Source organism: Pelodiscus sinensis, chromosome 23 (assembly GCF_052426305.1).
Source record: "Pelodiscus sinensis isolate ZL-2025 chromosome 23, ASM5242630v1, whole genome shotgun sequence".
Taxonomy (NCBI): Eukaryota; Metazoa; Chordata; order Testudines; family Trionychidae; genus Pelodiscus; species Pelodiscus sinensis.
In genome coordinates this window covers 10,673,528-10,699,051 of record NC_143074.1, presented here as the reverse complement: position 1 = coordinate 10,699,051, position 25,524 = coordinate 10,673,528, and the positions used below count along the sequence as shown (strand labels likewise).

The window sequence follows — 25,524 nt, the reverse complement described above, 5'->3', positions numbered from 1 at the left end:
CCAAGCCTAAGCGCAGAACAATGAGCTAGAACCACAGTTGTCCTGACAGCTGATTGGATTACTGCTGCCAAGTATCAGAGCTGAATGCAACAGCCCAACATTGCAGTATATATCTAATTTGTATTTTTAATGAGAACCAACCCAAAGGAGTCCTTTCACAGTGCCCTGGAGTTTGGAGGCTACGAACTCTAATAGTGAGAGCTTCATACTGGGAATTGGGCCTTTTGAGTATCCATTCCCGGTTCAGTTACCACCTTGATATGTGACATCAGGCCACATGTTTTCACTTCTCTGTGTCTCGTGCCTAGTCTCTAATTAATTACAATTGATACCTGCAGAAATATGTTGGTCAGTGTCGGGGGGCTCCCCCCTGGTTTGGGGTTGCCACCCCCATCCGGGGCATAGTTTGGCCCACCTGGGCCTAGCCCCCAAAGTACAATGCCCCTCTCTTAGGGGAAATACGGCCCACTGGCCTAGTCCCAAAGTACAATGCCCCTCTCTTAGGGGAAATACAGCCTACTGGCCTAGTCCCAAAGTACAATGCCCCTCTCTTAGGGGAAATATGGCCTCCTGACCTAGTCCTCCGGATGCCGGCTCTGCAGCCTAGTCCTCTGGCTGAACTTCCCACTCGCCGGGGTTCCGGGCAGGAGGGGTAGGGGGGCCCGGGCCCTCCCTCTCCACCAGGCCCCGACCCAGGGCCCTATGAGCGGCAGGTGGCTCCCACCACTGGCTCGGCAGGGGCTCCTCCCCGCAACACGCCGAGCCCGCGGGGGCTGTTCCAGCTCCCTGCCCTGGGTCGCTTCCTACTCCCGGCCCGGCGCGGTCCCACCTGTCGGCGTTGGGCAGGTGGCTGTAGCGCACTTCCCCAGTCAGTGTCGGGGTCGGCAGCGTCCGGCTCGGTGCCTGGGTCCCGGGGTGTCGGCCGGCGGCTCCTTCGTTGGGGTCGGACCCGGCTAGGGCCTGGCAGCGGCACGTTCAGCCGTCCCGTCGACTCCCTCCTCGGCATTTGGGTGCTCCCTCCACCTCTGGCCGCAGTCTGCCCCTTCTGAGCAGGCCAGCAGCCTTTTATACCTATGCTCCCCTTGGAGCATGCCCAGTAGGGCTGTGTGGGTGGGGCCCTCTCCCTGGGCTTGAGTGCGGGGCGGGGCTGCCCCATCACAGTCAGGAATGGGAAAAACTCACACCCCCTGACAACGTAGCTATGCTGACAAAACTTCCAGTATAGACACAGTTATGCTGCTATAACAACACTTCTGTTGGCTTAGCTAATGTTGTTCAAGGAGGTAGTGTGCTGACAGCAGCAAAACTCCTTCTGTTGGTGTACTCCATATCCTTCCACATAGCCTCAGCATCATGAAACAGAGATAAGACCTTCAGAATATTGTGAGGTTGAAATGAATCAGAGTTTTGGATCCTTTCATGACAGACTATGTATAAAGGGCAAAGTGTTATCGCCTCCACAAAATTTTGTCAAATGTAGAAAAGCTAAATAAAATATTAACAAATGACTGTAGGATTTCTAATCAGTCAATATTTTCCAGTTAATCCTAACCACTCTGATTGCACCCTGATATTTCTTTGGCTATAGACTTCTCTTGCTAACAGCCGGCAGCTCATTGCAAGTTAAGCTAATTCTATTTTCAAGTCCTCCCTTTCTCTTGTCCAAGGGAGCCAATTGTGGTCCTCACATGATCACAAACTCCTTCCACTGCCATCAGGAGGCTGCTGTTCTCCTGCATTGCTCTGACAGTTCCTCTGAGGATGTCATTGTGGGAAGTCATGATAGTGCATCCTGGAAGCACTTGCTTCATGTTGCCTGTAATCTGTTCTTAACCATGGTTAGGGAAAGAGTGTTATTTGGAGCAATAGAAGTGAAAGTATTTTGTAGGTATATACTGATCTGACTATCCTTTCCATGAGCGCTCATAGCTACGGGCTTTCTTCCTGCAGGGGAAGTCTCTTAGGCTACATCTACACTGTAGCCTTCTTGCAGAAAAGCTTATGAAAATGAAGCTTGGCGTGGAATATCACGGCACTTCATTTGCATAATTAATGAGCAGCCGTTTTTGCACAAGAGGCTTTTGCGCAAAAAAGAGAAGTGTAGATGGCTCCTTTTTGTGCAAAAAGCCCCCCTTGCGCAAGAACTGTTCTTCCTTTGCATAAGCTTTTCCACAAGAAGGCTACAGTGTAGATGTAGCCTTATTCTAGCAATATCTGAACTATTATAAATAAATCCAAATTCCAGTTACATCTTCAAGAGGGGTGCTGATTGAAGCACTGCTCTGTCCTGCTTCATACCGTCTATCTTATTCTGTGCTCACACTTTTAGTCCTCTCAGAACTGTGGCACTTAGGAAGGCAAGTATCTGCAGAGTTCCTAAGGTCTGCAAGAATTAGGGTTTCTCTGTAGCGGTGTACACCCAGGCTACGTCTACATTGCAGAATTCTTGCACAGTAATTGTTTTGCGCAAAAGGTCTTCCACAAGAGCGCGTCCACGCTGCCATGTGCTTTTGCGCAAGAGTGTCCATGGCAGTGTGGACGCTCTCTTGAGCAAGAAAGCTCTGATGGCCATTTTAGCCATAGGGCTTTCTTGTGCAAGAAATTCATGTTGCCTCTTTACACTGCCTTCTTGTGGAAGAGCTCTGGCGCACGAGGGCTTATTCCTCGTGGGGAAAGGAATAACTCTTCTGGAAGAAGCCCTGTTTTCTGATGCTGTACTGTAAATTTACTTGCACAAGAACACACGTGCAGTGGAGACTCTCTGCAAGTTTTTGTGCAAGAACAGGTGTTCTTGCGCAAAAAGCCTGAAGTGTAGAGGTAGCCCCAGAGTTTAGCTAAAGGGTAAAATGCACTGGGGGAGAAAAGGTAATGTACTCATCTAAGTTCCGACCCAGGAGATGCTGTTTTACAGATCAAAACAAGTTCCCCCTCCACAGGAGATGCTGTTTTACAGATGTTTAAAATGTAACCACACATGCTTTCTGCCTGCTTGGGCTTGGCTTCCACTTCTACGGGGTCCAAATGCACCATGCATGGGCTCTGCTGGGCTCTTTGAGCTTGGCCTTTTCTCTTTTATGCTTGACTCTTATATTCCACTGGCCTTCTTGTTCTTGGGTTCTGCTTGACTCTTTCTTAATTGGGAGAAGAAAAAAAGTGGCAGCATCTCTCAAGCCCCCTCATAGGCAGTTCCAAAATAAGACAGCTGTCACTCACAGGAGACTGTGAAGATCTCCATACATTACTCTCTCATTCTTTCTCCCATGAGCTTTGAAATTGTCCACAAGGCTGACACATAAAAAATATCACTGAGCATCTGAGTTAGCACCTACTGAAATGTAAGGAGGCAGGTCACATCTCTCAGTTACTGTTTTAGGCTTTGTGTACACTGGCACATTCTGTTGCCTAAATGCCTTTTGGTGGCAAAACAGCAAGAGTGTTTACACTGCAATGTGACTTTTGTCAGGAAAAACACATCCAGTTTTGGTGACAAAAAACTTCCAGCCCTGTGAGAAACTTTTGTCTTTTCTGCTCCTTTTATTGTCAACAAAGCCCATGTGGACTGTGCTGTTTATTTTGTTGAGAGAATTGGCTTTTGCCGGTATTCCACAATGCCTGCCCCCTGATGACTCTGCTCAGTGTTTTGTGATCTCTGCTGCCCTGCAGGGCATGCTCTTCTCCCCTTTCAAAGCTCTGGGCGGTATCTGACAGCTGAGTGAGCTGCTCCGTTTGAGGAACAAACAAAGAACAAATAATTGGACTGCTCCTGTTCTGCCCTGCACTAAAAACACAGAGTCAGGCAGACTGCTGCTGCAGGGGGAGGGGTGGAGACTACTTACTGCTTTGAAATTCCTTAGCACAGAGAGCTCACAGAGCTATGAGGGAATCCCAGTAAGTGTAGGGATCAGCTCTGCCTTTCCACAACATTGCACAGTGGGCTGCTTACCCATGGTGCTTTGCTCTGTGGACCAGAAGCTAAAAATGTGGTTATGAAATGTCAGCAATTGGAGGCAGAAAGAATGGTTTGACTATTTTTCACTTTTGGCAACTTTTGCATGTCAACAGCATTTTCATCACCAAACCTTCCAGTGTAGACATAGTCTTAGGTTATGCGGATGTCACTTGGTAGTTTTTACATCTAGTTCTCTTGTTAGAGGCTCTCTTTGTACCCATAAGATCGAGGACCTTAATTTTTCTTTTACAATGAAAGTTCAGAATCCGGAGTACAAGAGTGTAACAAGAAAGAGCAAATGGAAAATCCTACTACCATGTATTGAGCCCTGATGCAATTCTGTAGAGCTCAGCAAAACCAAAGCTCTCCTTAAGTTCTGCTATAGCCAAAGATGCCAGAATCCCACCTCTAGTCTCCAACATGGTAGATTTAAGTGTCTCTTATCAGCTCCTGTGTTTTTAACTACTGATCTCTTAAGCAAACACAACAGTGATGGGCACCATACAGAAGTCCATTAACAAAAATAATTCACTCTAAGGTTTTTTTATTGGCTTCAAATCAGCTGAATCTGAGGATTAAGACACTACATACTTGGTGATTTTTATTCTTTGAGGAAGTTTGTAAACTTTTTGATGTGTACTTTGGGTCATCATCTTGTTGAAAAAACAAATATTATTTCCAATCATTCTTCCACAAGTGGGATTATTTCTTAATAACAATATCCCTTTATAGACTGCACTGTTTATCATATACTGATAACAAAAAACAAATTGTGTGCTAGTGCCTCTACAGCTATGTGTAGACTACAGGGTTTTTTCGAAAAAACTTCACCTGCGTCTAGACTGCCGCCGCATTCTTTTGAAATAAAATCGAAAGAACGCAGTGGTTCTTTCGACAGCAGTAAACTTCATTTTATGAGGAAGAATGCCTTTTTTCGAAAGAGTTCAAAAAAAGGCATTCCTGATTGCAAACAGGGCTTTTTCAAGAGAGAGCATCCAGATTGCCTGGGTTACTTTTTCAAAAAGTTGTGGCTGTCTAGACAGACAATCTCTTTTGAAAGAAGCGACGAGGAGTCCTGTGGCACCTTATAGACTAACTGAAGTAGGAGCATAAGCTTTCGTGGGCAAAGACCCACTTCGTCAGATGCATGCGTCTGACGAAGTGGGTTTTGCCCACGAAAGCTTATGCTCCTACACTTCAGTTAGTCTATAAGGTGCCACAGGACTCCTCGTCGCTTTTGCAGACTAACACGGCTACCCCTCTGATATTTGAAAGAAGCTTTTTCAAAAGATTCTTTTGGAAAAGCTTCTTTTGAAAGAAGTGTATAGTTTAGACATACCCCAAGAGATGATGGTGTTTGTGATGAGACATTGGGAAGAGAGCATTTTTTAAACTAAAACCATGCAGTGTTAGGTTCAGAAAAATATTAGTTTAGGAAAAGCAGAAATTACAATCTGTTGCTTTGTTCAATTGAAAATTTCATTACAAACTTGAGAAAGAGCCCATTTTTCAGGATTTCTCCCCTAAAGATATGGAACATTTTTCAAAGAGGGGGAAGGGCAAGCTTTCTAGCAAATGTGGGTGTTTTCAGCTACTGAGGACTTTGGCAATGAAGAGTCACATTTCTTACATGGAAAGCGAATAAAACAAAACCAGAGAGGTGTGAGAAAGAAAGAAAGAAAGAAAGAAAGAAAGAAAGAAAGAAAGAAAGAAAGAAAGAAAGAAAGAAAGAAAGAAAGAAAGAAAGAAAGAAAGAAAGAAAGAAAGAAAGAAAGAAAGTAGGGAGGCCAGGGGAACTTGGGATGGATTCATCCCAAGAAACAAAAAAGAAAGAAAGAAACAAAAGGTGCAACAAGAGTTAAAAAAGAAAAGTATGAAAAGGAGGAACCATAGTATGACCCATCCAATACTGTTAAGGTGCTTGGCCAGCCAGTTTGCATAAAGGAAAACGGAGAAAAAAAACCCCTGTATGATTTCCTACTGCTCTGCAATGTCTCCATATGAGAAGCTCCACTAAATAAACTTTGATTGAGAGAAGACTTCCCCCACTATTCAGGAAATGAGGAGATCATTGGGGTTGGGAACTCAAAGACATAAATGTTTCAGATTTACAAGAAACACATTTTGTAATCTCTTTTTTTAGCAGTGGTTTGCAGGAGGAACAGCTCATGACTGGATCTAGGGGAAAAAACCAAGGAACAACTGTCCAGGGAACTGAATTTGTGATTATTGGGAAGTAGCAAGAGATTCTTTGACCATGGTGAAGAGCACTGGTAGAGCCAGAAAGATGAGATAAAATGAAAAATATGATCAGGAGATCCCGCAGAAAGAGGTAAGGTCAGACTGTGACACAGTAACTGAAAGCTGCTACAAGTTGGACCACCCTAGTCCGGCATCCTCAGGACCTGAGTGGACCCAAACCAGGGAGTTTGCTGAACAGGGTAGGTCAAGGCTTCCCTCCCAGCTTCTCAGCCCTTCAGGGAATCATTCCTGGCCACTGGGATACACTCCCAGCCCTGGCCATTGGGATATACTCCCTGCTGCACTGGCCCCGCTGCTGCCAGCCTTGGCCAGGGCTGCGTTCCCCACCATTCCGGCTGGGCTGCCATTGGCCATGACCAGGGCTACGCTCCCCACCGTGCCAGCCCGGGCTGCTGCCAACCCCAGCTGGGGCTGTGCTCCCTGCCACGCCAGCCCAGGTTGTGTTCCTGGCCACTGGCCTGGCAGGGGCTCCCAGCCACCAGACCTGCCACTACTGGCCAAGCATCACTCATGACCCTGGATGCCCCCTCTCCAAGCTGGGCTCTCTGGTCCAGCAATATCCATAGTCCAGCAGGACTACAGATTTTGCTGGACCAGAGTGTGCCAGATGTCAGAGGTTCAACCTGTATTCTGGCATCCTTTGAAGCTGACTTCCACGGATTGAAATTCTGAACCCAGGTCACGGAGAATACACCGTAGTAGGTGCTCCTTGTACTGAGAGCATTGTCATGTAAAACTCCTGGGCTATGTCTACATTGGTGGGTTCTTGTGCAAGAATGGCCGTTCTTGCACAAGAACCCGCAGAGCGTCCACACTGCCTGCCCGCTCTTGTGCAAGAAGATTTACAGTACAGCATCAGAACACAGGGCTTCTTGCGCAAGAGCTATGCTATTTCTAACAAGTGTAAGCCCTTTCGCACAAGAGCTCTTGAGCAAGAGGGCAGTGTTGACGCGCGGCAGGGGTTTCTTGTGCAAGAAAGCCCTATGGCTAAAATGGCCATCAGAACTTTCTTGCGCAAGAGAGTGTCCACACTGCCATGGATGCTCTTGCACAAAAGCACATGGCAATATGGACGTGTTCTTGCACAACCCTTGTGCAAGATGTTCTTGTGCAAGAACCTGCCAGTGTAGACATAGCCCTGAAGTTTATTGTGGAAGCATCTACACAGTCAACAGCATGCATCTTACAGAAAAATTGTGGCCCATTGGTCAGCGAGAAAGACTTGTAGCAGAACTCTGGGTTCTATTCCGAATTCTCTCACTGACGAGCTGCGTAGCTTGGGCAAGTCACTTCTCTGTTCTATATTTCTGTTTCCTCAGCTGTAAAATGGGTGGTAGCTAAGTGAGACATGATTAGTATTTGTGAACAGTTGGAGAAGTGCAAAGGATAACTATGAGCTCAACTGTGAAGCTTTCATACAAGGTATCACCAGAACCACCACACGAACTAGCCCTTTTATTTCAAAAGCAGGGGCGGGCAAGACACAACATTTTAGCAGGATGACTGCTGTTTGCTACAGTGAGAACTGTGTGGGTAAAATGCCTTCAAGCAGAAGAGGGTTACCTCTTGCTTTTGAAGGGCACAAAAGCCCTGAGCTTGTGGAAGAGACAGGGAATGAAATCTCTCTCACGATAAGGAGGGGAATCTTGGAGTAACTGGAAGGAGAGGGAGAGAGAGGAGTGAGTCTCCTTAGTCTGAGTCAGAAAAGAGACTGTGCCAAGGAAACAGGGTTGATTTCAAATGTTGGCTCATTTCAGTTCCTATTAACTGTAAATGAAGACCAGCTGGGACAGACCCTCCTTCCCCAGAGCAAGATTCTCAGAATGGAAAAGCCCAAGCAGAGCTGGCCAATTCATCGAAAGAGGCAATCAGCCCCTCTCTGCGGCAGAAGGCAGATCAGTCCCCCCTGGGGAGCAGCAGCAATGTGTGTCTGATGGAATGCTGCAGGGTTCTGAGGGAAAAACTCTGTGAATCATCACAGGATTCTTGCTACTTGCAGGGCATTAGATTCCACTAGGCGGGGGCCACTGACCCACATTAAAATCAGTCAAGGGCTGCAGAAAAGTGAGAAGCAAACCCCCCCCAAGCAAGTAAATAAAAAAACCCTCCTTGATGTGGCCCCTGACTGAAAAGCAGAAAGACACTCCCCACATTTCCCTCGCATGCCAGTCGAGGAGAGCTTGGGGTGTGGGGTCTGGGTGGGAGGAAGGGTGCAGGAGTGGGCTGGGGATTGAATTTAGGGGCTTTGGGTGGAAGGGGTGCAGGAGAGGGGTGCAGGTGAGTGAGGGCAATGTGGAGGCGCTGTCCTGGCACAGCTCCCAGGGACGTCCCCTGCCACTCCAAGGCACAACCCCCTGCTGCTAATCAGAGCGGCAGGGGAAAAGCCTCCAGACAGCACTGTGCTGTGATTTCCCCAGCCAGGGGGAGCGGAAGCACGTGGAGCTACTTCCTCCCCCTGCCAGACAGAGCCCAGAGGTCAGATCTGGACCTGGTTTGTCTGAGCTCGGCCCTCGGGGCTCCCCTGACCCCCTGCAGCAGGGTACTCTAAGGGGGGAGCCAAAGAATGGCCACAGGACTGGAATGCCAGCACTGGCTCCCTGATGCTGGGCGGGGGGGAGAGCCCTGAGTCTCAGGGGCCAAATCCAGCCCCTGGGCCTTAGGTTCCCCACCTGCACTAGGCAGATAAGTCCAAAATGGCAGGATCCTCCCCCACCCCCAAACCCAACAACAACCAACCAACTAAAAGAACAAACACCCACATGTTCATTACAAATGTCAGTTTACAGTTCCAGATCAGAGGCCCAACTGGGGCTTCAAGGGATGCACTAGCTATTAGAGTAATACTGAAAGGACCTTTTGCAGCAGAGTTTGGGGTTGTGTCCCTGCTTGTAGAATGGGAGGGAGAGAGAGGCCTTCCCAGGGTGCCCTGGTGGCCACTCCAGCCTCAACCAAGAACACTCCTCTCCCTTCCCCGCTCCCCGGAGCCCTTAAAGGGGTAGACTCTGGCCACACTGCCTGTGACAGCTCCAAACCTGCCAGCCCAGGGCCAGCAGTCACTGCCCCTGACCCAGTGGCCCTAAAACACGAGCCAACAAGCCACTAGCAGCCAGCCTTCCACCGCTCCCCAGGAGCACTCTGCCAGCTCCCAGGAGCTTGACAGGGGCTGGAGAAGGCGGGTGCCTTCCTGGTCCAGGGTGGAGATCATGGACCTTATTCAGGTTTTGGGGGGATGCCCCCAACGCCCATGATCTCTGCACTAGACAGAAGAATGCGGCCGTCTATGGCAGGATAGTTGCCAGCCTGGCCACCAAAGGCCACATGCGAACCCAGGAGCAAGTTAGCATGAAAGTCAGGTTGGTCCGGCAAGATCCCCAACCCTGAGCTTCACCTCCCCCTTCTTCCCCTTGTTTCCAGCTCCCTCGTCCCAGGTTTTCCCCTAACCTCTTCCACCCTCTCTCTTCCCCTCTCCCACCTCCTTTTCCCAGTCTCCCCAGAGGTTCATTCCCCTTCCCCACTTTTGTTCAATAAACCCAGTTCTGTTTTTGAACATACATATCTTTTATTTGACATCAGGAAGGGGGGCTAGGGAGGGGTAAGTTGAAGGACGTGAGGGAAGAATGGGGCACAAGCCCCTGGTGGGGAGGACTGGGAAGGCTCTGAGGGCTCCTTGGGGTGGATGCTCTCTCTCAGGGCCTCCTGGATCCTGATAGCCCCTCGATGGACCCCCCAGATGGCAACCTGCAGCAAGTGCATCTGGGCTGATGGCAACAACCCCTCGAAATGCACTGGCGTGCCCATGTGGCCGAGTGCTATGGTGTCCCGAGTGTGGGCACTCAGGGCACTCCAAGACAGGACTGCTTTGCTGTCCCTCATCTAGGTAGACAAGTAAGCGGGGAACCCTGAGAACTGTCTGTCCAGGGTGGGGGTAGGGTCCCTTTAAGCACGGAGCTCAGTTAGCCTCAGACAGCAGCCCCACACCCTAAGTCCTAACCTGATGCCCTGCCGGCGCTGGTTCCGGCTAACCTTAACTTCAGTTCAGGGTCCACTCAGTGTGGACGCGCTAATTTTAAATAGCAAAACGCTATTTCGAATTAGTTTTTGTGTGTAGATGCATTATTTTGAATTAGCTTAATTCTAATTAACTATTTCAAATTAAGTTAATTCAAAAAAGTGCTGTAGTGTAGACATACCCTCAGTGACTCAGAAGAACTCTGTTTACTTCAGCAGAACTTTGGGTTTGATAGGAGTTACCCCCTATTCATGCCTGTGTAAGGAGACTAGAAATCAGCCCCATTTCTGTTCTGTAAAGCTGGTGGAGTGAATCTGAGGCTTAGAAGTAGAAAAATCACTCTCAACCAGCAAGGCCTATTCCTTGGGGTTTTATTCTGGAGGGTTTCAAGATGGTTTGAGACACCCAGAAAATAAAAAGAAAATAGCCACATCTTGGGACAACCCCCCATTGGCATGAGCTCTTCCTGCTCTAAGATTTATCACCCCCTGGGGATCAAATGGCTATCCTAAGGGTATGTCTAGACAGTGGCGCTATTTCAGGATGCATCTGGTATCCCAAAATAGCGTTTTCCGCATCTTAACAGCACACCCGTTATTTCAAAATGCAATCGAAATAAATGGCTTGCTATTTTGATGTCCCAGTAAACCTTGTTCCATGAGGATTAAGGGACTTGTTGGAATAGCAGCCTATTTCAAAATTTGGTGCTGTGCAGATAGTGCCAAATTTAGAAATAAACTATCTCAAAATAAGCTAAGCAACTTGCATAGCTCAAATTGTGTAGCTTATTTTGAGCTACTGCTGCTGTGTAGATACACCCTTAAAGAGTGAAATTCAGTCCCACGTGGAAGGCTGGGACCAATGCACCATTTCAGTCCCACTTAAAGCTACAAAAAGAGTCTTAAGCAGAGCATAGGTTTTGCACTGCAATGGGCTGTTTCCTGTATTACTGCCAAGAAACTGATCTTACCATCAGTCCCCCGCCCTGGTTTGTAACTCTGCCCAATGCACATGTGCCAGCTCTAGCCAGGGAGAGATAGGTACCCCATTTATGGAAAGCTTAAAAGGTCCCTGGGTCTAAAAAGAGCTATTTGCCAGGCCTTAGAGTGATTCTGCTCCATTTGGTTGTGCAGATCCTTTGTGCCATGCTGACAAGCAGCAGCAAAGATACAGAGCCAGATCTATGCTGATTTACCCCAGCTGAGGGTCTGGCTTGTTGGTGTTCTGATGTGATTTCAGGTTCTAAGTGAAGAAATAAAAAAAAGTGAAGATTTAGCACCCAATCTTGCCATAAAGTGAGGGATTTTCTTGTTTCAGACCATGTTGTATTTCATTACCTACGTGCTCTATAATTACTTTCCTGGAATTGTAAAACCCCTGCTATCAGATATCTGACTTGTACAAAGACCAGCACATTACAAAAACCACAGTGCTCAGCTCTGGAGAGCAGCTGGAAATCCACTACCATGCTCCTGCCAGTTGGCTTGGCCCTTTCTTGCAGCCACAAACTGATTAGCTGTTCTCAGAGGGATGAGGCTGAAATGCTGGATTCTTTGTAGAATGAAAGGACAGGAGGTTTAAACAGGAACGTATTAAAGGAGATAGGCTGCTCTCAGCTGCTGGCTGTTCACATCCAACACCTGGAAAGCTGCTGCTGTTCCTGGTTATATAATGGAGACTTCAGCCTTTGGTTCAATCGTCCTCAGTTATAAGGAAGAGGATCAAATAAGCAGCAGGGATTCTGAAGAAGAGCACATCACCCCCAGGGCAGTGGTATTCCCTGCACCAGGAACTGGGCTGTATGGATGACAGGTGAACTAGGGCTAAACACCCACAAACCTAATCACTGCTGTCATCGTGACAATACGCCTCATCCCTGAATTCACGCTGGCCAGTGTGCCGCCATCCCTCTACCTGCTAGCCACCAAAATGCCCTCTGCCCACCTCACTCATGAAACACAGAGAGACTCTGAACCCTATGACTGCATCTTCTCTTCTCAGAGAGCCTGATCACTGCTCTTGGACCCGTCACCAGCAACCTGCATCTCAATTGCAGAGGCTCAAAGGCCAATGAACTCCTGTGTGAGACCAGAGATAGTGTCTGTTTCTTGAAGCTCAAATGAGTCAGGGATTCCAGTAGGCAGAATGAGCGATGAGTCAGGTGTTAAATCACTGTATCCAGAAAGAAGTCAGGGTCTATTACAGTGAGGTCAGCAAGAGCCAACAGGACCCCAATAAAAGAAATAAGAAACCATCATGGGGCCCCACTACAGACACACTGACATGAGCAAAAGAACAAGGACAAGGGCAGTCCTGTAAGCCTGCCGGAATTTCTAAATCTAAGTGAGGAGGAGTGTCTTGGATGCTGCTTTTGGTTGTGTTTTCGTGCACTAGGTTCTAACCTAGGACTCTGGATCATCTTCAATTAACCGTGCAAAGAAACACGTGATCTATCTGCAAGATGCCAGGTGGGATTTCTTGCTTGGTGCAGTACAAGCCTTCACAGTGCTGCAGAACTGCTGGGTGGGAGCTGAGGCCTTTGAAAAAGGGAAGCTGGAAGATTGCTGGGAGGAAGCCCTGAGTGGGGAAGCAGCTGGGGCTGTCCAGGAGCAAAGGATCGCACTGGGAGACTGCCAGGGACGTGAGGGGGAGGGAGGGAGCTGGGCTCAACGGGAGGAGTGGAGCAAACTACCAGGAAGGGATTGGAGCTGACAGAGGGATTTGGACAGCAGCCTGACTAAGTTCATTGGACAAAACAGCTACATGATGCATGAGCATCACCTTCTCATTTGTCTGAAGCCTTTCTACCAGCCACAGCTGTCTGCACCTCAACACAACACAGGGCTTGTCTCCGCAGCCAGGATTGTTTGCTGATATCCAGTGGTTTGGAGATGTGGACAATTGGAGACTCCACCAATTCCTTACGCCTGCAATTCCAGCCTAGGTTTTCAGAGAGGAAAGACTTCTACGCTGTCCCAGTAGGGCTGCCTGGACCCCAGGCAGCAACTATGCTGCACAACAGCTGTGATACTGTTACCTTTAAAAGGAATGCTGATTGGGCTTCTTTCCCAGTCTACCACCTAAGAATTATAAAGGTGGCTACAATGTTATGCCAAGGACATTAACACAAGTGCTGAGCATTCTTAATTACCCAGACCTTGGTTATCTGAAAGTTTTTTCCTATCCAAAATATGCATAATATAACACAGGCGCTGCCAGGCAACTTGCTAAAACAAGCCCATGACAAATCCACACATGCAAAGCAAGTCAGAGTTAAAAAAGAAAACAGAGGCACGTGGATGGTGTCTGGAGTCCCCAGTCTCATGTCATCACCCATCTCTAATTTTTTCCAAACTTGTTAATTATGTATACAGTCCCAGAGGAGGGCTAACATTGGGTGGAATGGCTGAAAGGTTGTGGGGGGCCTTACTGTAAAGCAAGGTGCCTGATAATCTATAGTCAGAAGTTAGTGCCAAGGAAGGTGGAACACATCCCATCTACAATCCCTGGGGGAGAGGCACACAGATAGTGTCTGTAGCATGAACTGACCAAAGGTGTGTCATATCGGGATGATGCTACTTGGCTATCTGAGATGAATTTGGGGAGGGTTCAGTCCAGCTCCCAGTGGGTACGTGCCCATCGCATAATAAAAGTTTAAATTGAGACGGGTGTTTTTCTAAAGAATGCATTTTAGCCGAACAATTCTCAACTAGTCCCACAGGGAATCTGCAAGGTGCGTCAGAGGGTCTGCCCTTCTGCCTGGCAGCTGAAGCTTGCAGTCCCAAGTCCTGGTGCCATGCAGGGCTGAAGCCCCAACCCCAGAACCCCAAGCTCTGGCAGAAGTCACCTCCAGGGCTTACGCCCAGAACTCCCTCCCACCACAAAGAACAGAAACTGCAAGGCCCTCCCACCCCCCGGGGAGAAGTCTCCAGTAGGGTTGCCAGGTGTCTGGTATTGAACCGGACAGCCCAGTATTTCTACCTTCCGTCTGGTAAAAAAATTCAGAAAATACTGCACATCTAAAATGTCCAGTAATCCACTAGGGACTTACAGGGGCAGAGGAAGGGGGGAGAAACTCGGGAATTAAAGGGACCGTGACTGCATTTTGGCCCCGGTCCTTTTTTTGTTTTGCCCAACAGAATTTTTTCCTGGCGTTTTTTTTTGGGGGGGGGGGGGGGCTTGATATTTTTTGTGAAACCATCTGGCAACCCTAGTGTCAAGCTCCCTAGTGTCAAGTCCCCCCTCCCAGCAGCTAAAGCCTGGAGTCCCACCGGGTATGTCTACACTACCACCCTAGTTCGAACTAGGGTGGTTAATGTAGGCAACCGGAGTTGCAAATAAAGCCCGGGATTTGAATTTCCCGGGCTTCATTTGCATATTGCTGGGCGCCGCCATTTTTAAATGTCCACTAGTTTGGACTCCGTGCCCGCGGCTACATGCGGCACGAACTAGGTAGTTCGGACTAGGCTTCCTATTCCGAACTACCGTTACTCCTCGTGGAACAAAATGTACAAAATCAGTGGTTCTTGTGCAAATACTCTGATGCTCCCACTCAGGGATAAGCCCTCTTGCGCAAGTATTCTTGCACAAGAGGGCCAGTGTAGACAGCAACGTTAATTTCTTGCGCAAGAAAGCCCGATGGCTAAAATGGCCATCGGAGCTTTCTTGTGCAAGAGAGCATCTACACTGGCACGGATGCATTTGCGCAAAGGCACATGCCAGTATAGACGCTCTCTTGCGCAAATACTTTTAACAGAAAAACTTTTCCGTTAAAAGTATTTGCGCAAAATCATGCCAGTCTAGACGCAGCCTTAGTGTCTGGGGAATGGGATCAAAAGCAAGCTGCGACCTGGAGTGCAGGGGTGGGGGACAGCAGCAGTGGGCCCGATCCTTACTTTTAAAAACTTTCCACGGATCCCCTGCAGTGCCCTCACGGATCCCCAAGGGTCCACAGACCACAGGTTTGGAACCACCGATCTATACAATTTCTGAGAGTCTGGCAAAAGTGTTCTATCTGGGACTTAGTTTGGGCTGGCTATATAAACATCTGGTTTTAAAAGATCAGGCTATAAAAATGTGTATTATATATTTTAGAAGGCAATATAGTGTTCTGTAGTAAAAAAAAGTGATTATGAACAGGCATTTTGGCTTTATCAGACTTTAAAAAATCCTTAACCAAACCAAACTAATTAACTCCACTCTCCAAATAGACAGAAAAAGGCTCCATATTCCTAGGCACAATTTGGCAAAAAGAGCAGCTCAGAGATCTGATCTATTCTATAGGTTACACTACAGAATTTAATGCAGCCTGTGTGATTTTTATTGGTTCTTAAGCATGCACAATATAAACAATGTAAACTTGCCAGGAATACAGAGCACATCAAGCAATACACAATGCTGAACAATGAGCAGCCCCAGCCCACAGCTGCAAAGCGAGCTGCAAACTTTATCATCCCTTGTCAGGTTGTGCCTTAGTAGCCAGTTGGTTTATAATACCTGGCCCTGAGACTATGCAAATTGAGATGGGGTCACAGGGCGGAGCTCACAGGACCCAGTCTCGCTGTGAGCTCAGTGTGAGTGCAGGGATTTGTTGCAGACCAAAGGTTTAGACTGCAAGCTCTTTGGGGCAGGGCTATGGCCTTATCTGTCGGTAAAGCATCCAGCATTATAATGGTGCTGTATAATAACATGGTATTAAGCCAACATTTCTCATTTCGTCAACACAGTGCCCAACCCCCAACCTCAACCCAAAATACATAAATTAACATAAATTCAGGCCATTCCTGCTTTCCTATCTTCAACAATCTGCTTCCTGCTGCTCTTTTAGCCTGCCACAAGCACAGAAAGAGGAAAGAGAACACATTTCATCAGACATTAAGATAGCAGCCATCCAAGATCGGAGATACCTGACTCCACAGATTCCTCCTATCCTCTACTGGATGGATTACAGGAACAGTCTTCAGCTAGTCAGCCCTCTCTGCACAGCAGAGACCATGCTCACATATCTACAGGAGTCCCAGCTTAGTAAGGAGGTGGGGTGAGTGACAGATCCAACACTATAATATATATTTTCTGGCTGAGTAAAGAGCCAGACGTACATTATGTTTAAGCAAGAGAGACCAACTGGGAATGACAGTATTACTGAGAAGGGCTGGGTTCTCTTCTTAAGGAAAGATCATTCAAAAGTGGCCTGCTCCCCAAAGGACTTGGATCTCTGAAAAGTTCACTAACTTTGAGTCTGGAGGACAAACCCTCTCTTGTATTTTAAACAAGATGCAGGGTTTGATTTCAGTTACAAATCAGCTGAGAGCAACATGTAGCCTCTGAATTATTCTATTCCGGGTTTCCTACACCTTGGGGCTACGTCTACACTGGCCCCTTTTCTGAAAGGGGCATGCTAATTTTAAACTTCAAAGCCGGAATAAGAGATCCTCCGGAATAGGGCTTTATTCCGGAGGATCGGGCCAGTCTAGACGCTCTTTTCCAGCTTATCTACAAGCCGGAAAAAAGCGGCGGACATCTTTATTTAAATCCCGCGGGGGATATTTAAATCCCCCGCGGATTTCCCTATTCTGAAGTTTAAAATTAGCATGCCCCTTTCGGAAAAGGGGCCAGTGTAGACGTAGCCTGGGTGGGCACAGGGCAGTATTCTTCACCTACGTTACCATCAGTTAACTTTCAACTTCAGATCCTCCCACACGTGTCTGCTCTCCGAGCCCAATCAGACAAGACCTCTGATTGAACCAGACTTATTTGGGGTTTTTCCTGAGAAATCATTACAAAACCTGTTAGTTTTACATATCTGTTACCTATGGGTATGTCTACATTACAGTGTTATTTTTGAAATATCTTATTTCAAAATAGTTATTTCTATCTTATCTCAAAATAAGATATTTCGAAATAACGCGTCTACACACAAAATGCATTTTGAAATAGTATTTTGCTGTTTCGAAATAGTGCGTCCACACTGAGTGGACTCTGAATTGCATTTAAGCCTGGCCGGAACCAGGTTAGAACTTACTGTGTGGGGCTGCTGCCTGAGGCTTTCTGGGTATGTCTACACTACAGCGCTAATTCGAACTAACGGATCCAGACTAAAAAACTAGTTCGAATTAGCGTTTTGCTAATTCGAACGAGCATGTCCACATTAAGTGGACCCTGAACCGGGGTTAAGGATGGCCAGAAGCAGTGCCGGCAGGGCATCAGTTGAGGACTTAGAGCGTGGAGCTGCTGCCTCAGGCTGGCCGAGGGCTGTGCTTAAAGGGACCCGACCCCCACCCCGGACAGACAGTTCTCAGGGGTGCCCCGCTTGCAAAGCAGTCCTGGCTTGGAGTGCCCTGAGTGCCCACACTGGGCACATCACAGCACTCGGCCATCAGACCGGCTGCACTTGCCGCAGGCTGCCATCTGGAGAGAGGGAGCAATTGGGGGGCTGCAAGAGAGCTTCCACCCCCAGAAGCCCACAGAGCCAGCCCAGTCCTCCCCATCGGGGGCTCGTACCCCATTCCTCCCTCACCTCCTTCCACTTACCCTTCCCTAGCCCCCCTTCCTGATGTACAAAATAAAGAAAACGTGTGGTCAAAAATAGAAACTCTCTTTATTGAACAAAACTCAGGGAGACTGAGAAAAGGAGGTGGGAGAGGGGAAGAGAGAGGCTGGGAGAGGGGAGGGCAACTACAATGATCAGGGGTTTGGAAGAGGTCCCATATGAAGAGATGCTAAAGAGACTGGGACTTTTCAGTTTAGAAAAGAGGAGACTGAGGGGGGATTGGATAGAGGTCTATAAAAGCATGAGTGGGGTGGAGAGGATGCATCAAGAAAAGTTCTTCATTAGTTCCCATAATAGAAGGACTAGAGGACACCAAAGGAAAGGAATGGGTAGCAGGCTTCAAACTAGTTAACAGAAAGTTCTTCTTCACAAAGCAAAGAGTCAACCTGTGGAACTCCTTGCTGCAGGAGACTGTGAAGGCTAGAACTAGAACAGAGTTTACACAGAAGTGAGATAAAGTGATGGAGGTTGGGTCCATGGAGTGCTATTAGCCAGGGGGTAGGAATGGTGTCCCAGCCCAAAGTTTGTGGAAGGCTGGAGAGGGATGGCACGAGACAAATGGCTTGGTCACTGTCTTCGGTCCATCCCCTCCAGGGTCCATAGGGTTGGCCGCTGTCGGCAGACAGGTTACTGGGCTAGATGGACCTTTGGTCTGACCCAGTACGGCCATTGTAAGCTCAGGGCTCAGGGTCGGGGGTCTCAATGGACCCCCTTGATTTTCATGCACACCTGCTCCTGGGTGGCCAGGCTGGCAGCTCTCCTGCCCTAGACGGCCACTTTCCTGTGCCTAGTGCGGAGATCGTGGATGAGGTCCACGATGTCCGCACTAGACCAGGAGGGTGCCCGCCTCTTGCGGTCCCGGGCAAGCTCCCGGGAGCCGCCAGCCTGGTCCCGGGAAGAAGGGGAGGGCTGGGGGGCATCGGGTGGCTGGCTCGAGCCGTGCCAGGTGCAGGGTCTGCTAGCTGGTTGCTGGCAGGCTTGCAGCTGGCACGGGCATCATAGCCAGCCCGTGCCCCTTTAAGGGGTCCGGGGCCGGGAGGGGGGCAATAGAGTTTCCCTGGTGTTGGCCAGAGTGGCCACCAGGGAAAGCTGGGGAGGGCTAGCCTCCCACTAGTTCGAATTAAGGGGCTACACACCCCTTAATTCGAACTAGTAAGTTCGAACTAGGCTTAGTCCTCGTAGAATGAGGTTTACCTAGTTCGAACTAAGCGCTCCGCTAGTTCGAATTAAGTTCGAACTAGTGGAGCGCTAGTGTAGCACCTATCAAAGTTAATTCAAACTAACATCCGTTAGTTCGAATTATCTTTGTAATGTAGACATACCCTCTGAGGTCTGTGCTTAAAGATACCCCCCGAAGACAGCCAGTTCTCAGGTTTCCCTGGTTGCTTGTCTACCTCGATGAGGGACAGCAAAGCATTTTGACTCTGCATGCTCTGATTGCCCTCACTCGGGACACCACAGCACTCTGCAACATGGAGCCAGAGCTGCCCCTGGGCACTCTGGTGCTTTTCTTGGACGTGTTGCTGTAAGCCTGGCTGCACTTTCTGCAGGCTTCCATCCGGGAGGTCCTTCAGGGGGCTGTCAGTATCCAGGAGGCCCTGCGGGAGAGCTTCCACCCTGAGGAGCAGTAAAAGCCTCCTTGTCTGCCCCACTGGGGACTTGTGCCTCATTCCTCCCTCATGTCCTTCCACTTACTCCTCCCTAACTCCCCTTCTTGATGTGAAATAAACTACATGTATTTTCATGAACACAAACTCTCTTTATTTAACAAAACTGGGAGGGGGGGAATGAAACTCTGGTGAGACTGGGGAAAGGAGGTGGGAGAGGGGAGAAGAGAAGGTGGGAAAGGGGAGGGGGGAAACCTGGGAGGAGGGAGCTGGAAGGGGGAAGCAAGGGGAAGAAGGGGGAGGGAAAGCTCAGGGTTGGGGGTCTCACAGGACCAACATGATTTTCATGCAAACCTGCTCCTGGGTTCGCATGTGGCCTTTGGTGGCCAGGCTGGCAGCTATCCTGCCATGGACGGCCATGTTCCTCTGTCTAGTGCGGAGATCATGGACATTGGAGGCATCCCCCCAAACATGAATAAGGTCCATGATCTCCACCCTGGACCAGGAAGACGCCTGCCTTCTCCGGGCCCTGTCAGGCTCCTGGGAGCTGGCACAGTGCTCCTGGGGAGCGGTGGAAGGCTGGCTGCTAGTGGCTTGTTGGCACGTGTTTTAGGGCCACTGGGTCAGGGGCAGTGACTGCTGGCCCTGGGCTGGCAGGTTTGGAGCTGTCACAGGCAGTGTGGCCAGAGTCTACCCCTTTAAGGGCTCCGGGGAGCGGGGAAGGGAGAGGAGTGTTCTTGGTTGAGGCTGGAGTGGCGACCAGGGCACCTTGGGAAGGCTGGAGGCCCCCTATTTCGAAATAAGGGTCTACACAGCACTTATTTTGAAATAGCTATTTCAAATTTGGCGTTATTCCTCATAGAATGAGGTTTACCAAATTCGAAATAAGCGCTCCGCTATTTCGTATTTATTTCAAAATAGTGGTTTGGCTGTGTAGATGCAAGGAAAGTTATTTCAAAATAAGGGCTGTTATTTTGAAATAACTTTGCTATGTAGACACACCCTGGCTATGTCTAGACTGCAAGCCTCTTTCGAAAGAGAGTGTCTAGACTGCACGCGGAACTTTCGAAAGAGCAAGCCGCTTTTTCGAAAGAAAGCACCCAGTGAGTCTGGATGCTCTCTTTCGAAGAAGCCCTATTTACATTCAAGGCTACTTTTCCCGAAAAAAACCCCTGAGTCTGGACACAGCCCCTATGGGTATGTCTACACTACAATGTTAGTTCGAACTAACGGACGTTAGTTCGAACTAACATTCATAGCCGCTACACTAGCGCTCCGCTAGTTCGAATTTGAATCGAACTAGCGGAGCGCTTAGTTCGAACTAGGAAAACCTCATTTTACGAGGATTAAGCCTAGTTCAAACTAGCTAGTTCGAATTAAGGGGTGTGTAGCCCCTTAATTCGAACTAGTGGGAGGCTAGCCCTCCCCAGCTTTCCCTGGTGGCCACTCTGGCCAACACCAGGGAAACTCTATCCCCCCCTGCCGGCCCCGGACTCCTTAAAGGGGCACGGGCTGGCTACGGTGCCCGTGCCAGGTGCAAGCCTGCCAGCACCCAGCCAGCAGACCCTGCACCTGGCACGGCACAGAGCCACCCACCCGATGTCCCCCAGCCCACTCCCTCTTCCCGGGACCAGGCTGGCGGCTCCTGGGAGCTTGCCCTGGACCGCAAGAGGCGGGCACCTTCCTGGGCTAGTGCGGACATCGTGGACCTCATCCACGATCTCCGCACTAGGCACAGGAAAGTGGCCGTCTAGGGCAGGAGAGCTGCCAGCCTGGCCACCCAGGAGCAGGTGTGCATGAAAATCAAGGGGGTCCATTGAGACCCCCGACCCTGAGCCCTGAGCTTACAATGGCCGTACTGGGTCAGACCAAAGGTCCATCTAGCCCAGTAGCCTGTCTGCCGACAGCGGCCAACCCTATGGACCCGGGAGGGGATGGACCGAAGACAGTGACCAAGCCATTTGTCTCGTGCCATCCCTCTCCAGCCTTCCACAAACTTTGGGCAGGGACACCACTCCTACCCCCTGGCTAAGACTACTCCATGGACCCAACCTCCATGACTTGATCTCACTTCCCTTTAAACTCTGTTCTAGTTGTAGCCTTCACAGCCTCCTGCAGCAAGGAGTTCCACAGGTTAACTATTTGCTTTGTCAAGAACAACAACTTTCTCTTACTAGTTTCAAGCCTGCTACCCATTCCTTTCCTTTGGTGTCCTCTAGTCCTTCTTTATGGGAACTCATGAAGAACTTTTCTGAATGCACCCTCTCCACCCAACCCCTGCTTTTAGAGACCTCTATCCTGTCCCCGCTCCGTCTCCTCTTTTCTAAGCTGAACAGTCCCAGTCTCTGTAGCCTCTCTTCATCTGGGACCTGTTCCCAACCCCTGATCATGTTAGTTGCCCTCCCCTCTCCCAGCCTTTCTCTTCCCCTCTCCCACCTCCTTTTCCCAGTCTCCCCCAGTTTTGTTCAATAAAGACAGAGTCAATGTTGGAAGAAACGTTATCTTTATTTTGTACATCAATAAGAAGGGGGGCTAGGGAAGAGTAAGTGGAAGGAGGTGAGGGAGGAATGGGGTACGAGCCCCCGATGGGGAGGACTGGGCTGGCTCTGCGGGCTTCTGGGGGTGGAAGCTCTCCTGCAGCCCCCCGATTGCCTCCTCTCCCCAGATGGCAGCCTGCGGCAAGTGCAGCTGGGCTGATGGCCGAGTGCTGTGATGTTCCCAGTGTGGGTACTCCGGGCAATCCAAGCCAGGACTGGTTTTCAAGCGGGGCACCCCTTAGAACTGTCTGTCCGGGGTGGGGGTCGGGACCCTTTAAGCGCAGCCCTCGGCTAGCCTAAGACAGCATCTCCACGCTCTAAGTCCTCCTCTGATGCCCTGCCGGCACTGCTTCCGGCCATCCTTAAGCCCTGTTCAGAGTCCACTCAATGTGGACTTGCTAGTTCGAATTAGCAAAACACTAATTCGAACTAGTTTTTAGTTCTAGACACGTTAGTTCGAATTAGCTTAGTTCGAATTAACTAATTCGAACTAAGTTAGTTCGAACTAGCGCTGTAGTGTAGACATACCCTATGTTATTAAGGGGAGAAACTGGAATAGAAGTGAAACCCTTTAAACATCTGATTTCAAACAGTAGGTGAAGAGTATGCGTCTGTATCTGTCTGTGGTACTTATGTGCCCCCCATCATTGTAGCATCTGTGTATCTCACAATCTTTAAAATATTTATACCCAGGGCTTGACAAATAGTGTAATCTACTTGCCCGTGGCGAGTAGATTACACCCTGGAAGAGCTGGCGTGGAGCGATCTGCACATGCGCAGAACTGCGCGCCCGCTCAGTGAGCCTTGTTTATAGCCATAATACTCCTGTGAAGTAGGGCAGAGCTGTTCTCCCAGTTATACAGATGGCGACCTGAGGCACACAGCTAAGGCTACGTATTCATTGCAAAAACAAGAGAGTCAGGGATCTCAGAGCTCAGACTTCAGCCCAAACAGAAACATCAAAACTGCAGCTTCTATTAGCTCTACAAGCCTTAGTTAGCTGGCCTGACTCCTACTTGCTGATGCAGGATTTTGCTTTTGGAGTGCAGGCTTATGGTACATAATTTACCAACAGTCAAAGTCTATGACAGAACAGAGACATGACCCAGTGTAGCAATTCTCAGGCTGGTCCCTTAGTCATTGATTTGACTCCTCCCAGGAGCCAGAGTTACAATATTAATATTCCCTGGCATCTTTCTTCTCACATGGCAACAAGGAATCCTGTGGCAATTTAGGGCATGTCCACATTAGGAAATTATTTCCAAGTACAGTAACTCATTTCAAAAGAATAACTCACAAAATGATTGTTTTGAAATAGCATGTACACACTACAGGGAAGCCTCAGAATTAATCCGAGGCAGGCTCCCTTAATGTGGATGCACTACCTTGACATAGAGCCCCAGGAAACACTGGAAAGTAATTACTGTGAGGCTTTGTCTACACTACGGCTTTTGCCTGGGGGAGGCATAAAGATCTTGTGCAAAAAGGAGTTTTTGTGCAAAACGAACACATCCACACTGCTTGTTCCCTCCACAAAAACCCCTTGGATTGGAAGAGATTATGCAAATGAAGCATGGGAAAATGCTAATCTGCGCTTCATTTGCACTGCCTCTTCTGGCAAAAGCCGTAGTGTAGACATAGCCTGAATGACTCTGGGGAGTAGTTATTTCAAAAGAGCAGCAGTGGAGTGTCCACACTACCGCTATTTTGAAATAAGTGATATTCCTCGTGGAAAACAGGAGATATTTCAAAATAACCAGCCCCTTATTTCGAAATAATGGGCTTTAGTAGTGTGGATGCTGAGCTTGTTATTTCAAAATAAGGAGAGTTATTTCGAAATAACTCCCTACTGTAGACCAGGGCTTAGAGACTAACAGATTTATAAGAGCATAAGCTTTCATGAGAAAAACATGGTGCTTGGTCTTTTCTGGTTGCTAATTTAGCACATCATAATGAGATTCCAGTCATAGCCTTTTTGTTGCTGATTTACTTTGGTGCAGTGTGTTGTTACAATTGTACAGCATCTACAGCAACTGACTGACCTACAGGCTAAGAGGATGGGATGCTCCTCATTGTTGTCTTTCTAAAACAGGAGTAGGCAATACTTTTTGATGGGGGGGGGCACTCCAAGAATTTGGAAAGTGGTCGAGGGCCGCACTCTTCCATATTAATGGAGGAGGTACGGGGTCTGGAATAGAGGTTGGATGCAGAAGGGAGCTTGGGGTAAGGGAGGGAGTTTAGGTGAAGGAGGCAGTTGTGACTTGGGCCACTGGAGTGGGGTGAAGGGAGTTGAATTGTGACCTAAGGCAGGGAATTGGGGTACAGGAGAGATGCCAGATCTGGAAGGGGATATGGGTACAGGAGGGGGACAGAGGATTTAGGTATCTGCAGTAGGGGGCAGGAGTGGGGGACAGAGGGTTGGGGAAGGGAGGAACCGGGGTGCCAGAGGTAGGCTCTGCCAGGAGACTTACCAGCCAGTAGTGGTTCCTGAATCAGCCCCCCTGCCTGCCCCGCCCCCTCAGAGGATGCAGCCATGGGCTCTGGAGCCCCTTGTGCTTCATGGCTGCTTGTTATTGAAACAAACTGGCCAACAGCTGCCTGATCCAAACCCCATTGAAATCACTGGTCTCCCACTGATTTCAGTTCCATAGCTCAAATTATACAGCGTCATAGCAGGTCCTTAGGTGCAGTCCCCACTGACAACCAAGATGGCAATCCTGTCATGTGCAAAGGTTTAGAGTGATTGGCTGCACAAATGCTTTTCACCAATCGGTTTGGAAAGGGATGTTATTACAGACTCAGACCCAATGCCTGAGAAAACAGCACCAGGGTGCAGAAATTCCTGCTGGCCTAATCCTTCTTCCAAGAACAACTGACTACTTGAGATGTACCAACTAAACTAAATGTAGCTTATGGGCAAGGAACTTTAGCCATTTCTGGAGAAAGAAACACAAGGACAGTCAGGCAGGCAAAGACAGGCAGACAGGTCTCACAAACTCACTCGGACACCTGTGATTCCGGGATGTCCAGGAGGCCCCTCCTTTCCCTTTAGTCCTTCATTGCCTTTTTCGCCTTTCTCTCCTTCTGGGCCTTGCTCTCCTTTGTCTCCCTGCAGAAAAGTGGAGTATGTTTGCTTTTGAATACAAACAAAACATAAGTCACTGTGTATGACCCTTGAAGAAAGAAAAAGGGAAGATTAGAGGCGGAAACCAAAAAGACTGAGGGAGGCTGAGTCATAAAGCACTTGACATTTAATGAAACAGGTTATTTCAAAAACTCTCTCAGCCTGAGAGATAAGAACCCACAGGATAGGATGGTTTGAACTTTTTGCTTCTCTACACAATTAACTGAGCAGGAATCTCCCACATGGAAACTCCTGGATCTGGGATAAGGGAATGAGGCAGGCAGCTGAGATATGAAAGTCTTTTCACTAGAAGGGGAATTTTGACAAGACTTTGAGGAGAGGCTGTGGGAAGTAAGGATGTTAAATATTGACTAATTGACTAATCAATATTGACTAATTGACTCCCCCACTGATCTCAGGCTCTGTGCGGCTCTGCCGCTTTGAAATGCTGCAGGGAGCCTGGTGTCAGACTGCACACGGCGTTTCA

The 25,524-nt window shown here is 48.7% G+C and overlaps 1 protein-coding gene across 4 annotated transcripts in view; it reads right to left on the bottom strand.

Annotated features, from left to right (window-relative positions):
- COL27A1 (collagen type XXVII alpha 1 chain) overlaps positions 1-25,524 on the bottom strand; it is a 296,056-nt gene that overhangs the window by 51,944 nt on the left and 218,588 nt on the right. For all 4 annotated transcript variants that reach the window (XM_014580186.4, XM_014580190.4, XM_089772923.1 and 1 more), the window contains one exon: positions 24,915-25,022. In XM_014580186.4, coding sequence (XP_014435672.3) covers positions 24,915-25,022 — 108 coding nt within the window. The remainder of the gene's footprint in view (positions 1-24,914; positions 25,023-25,524) is intronic.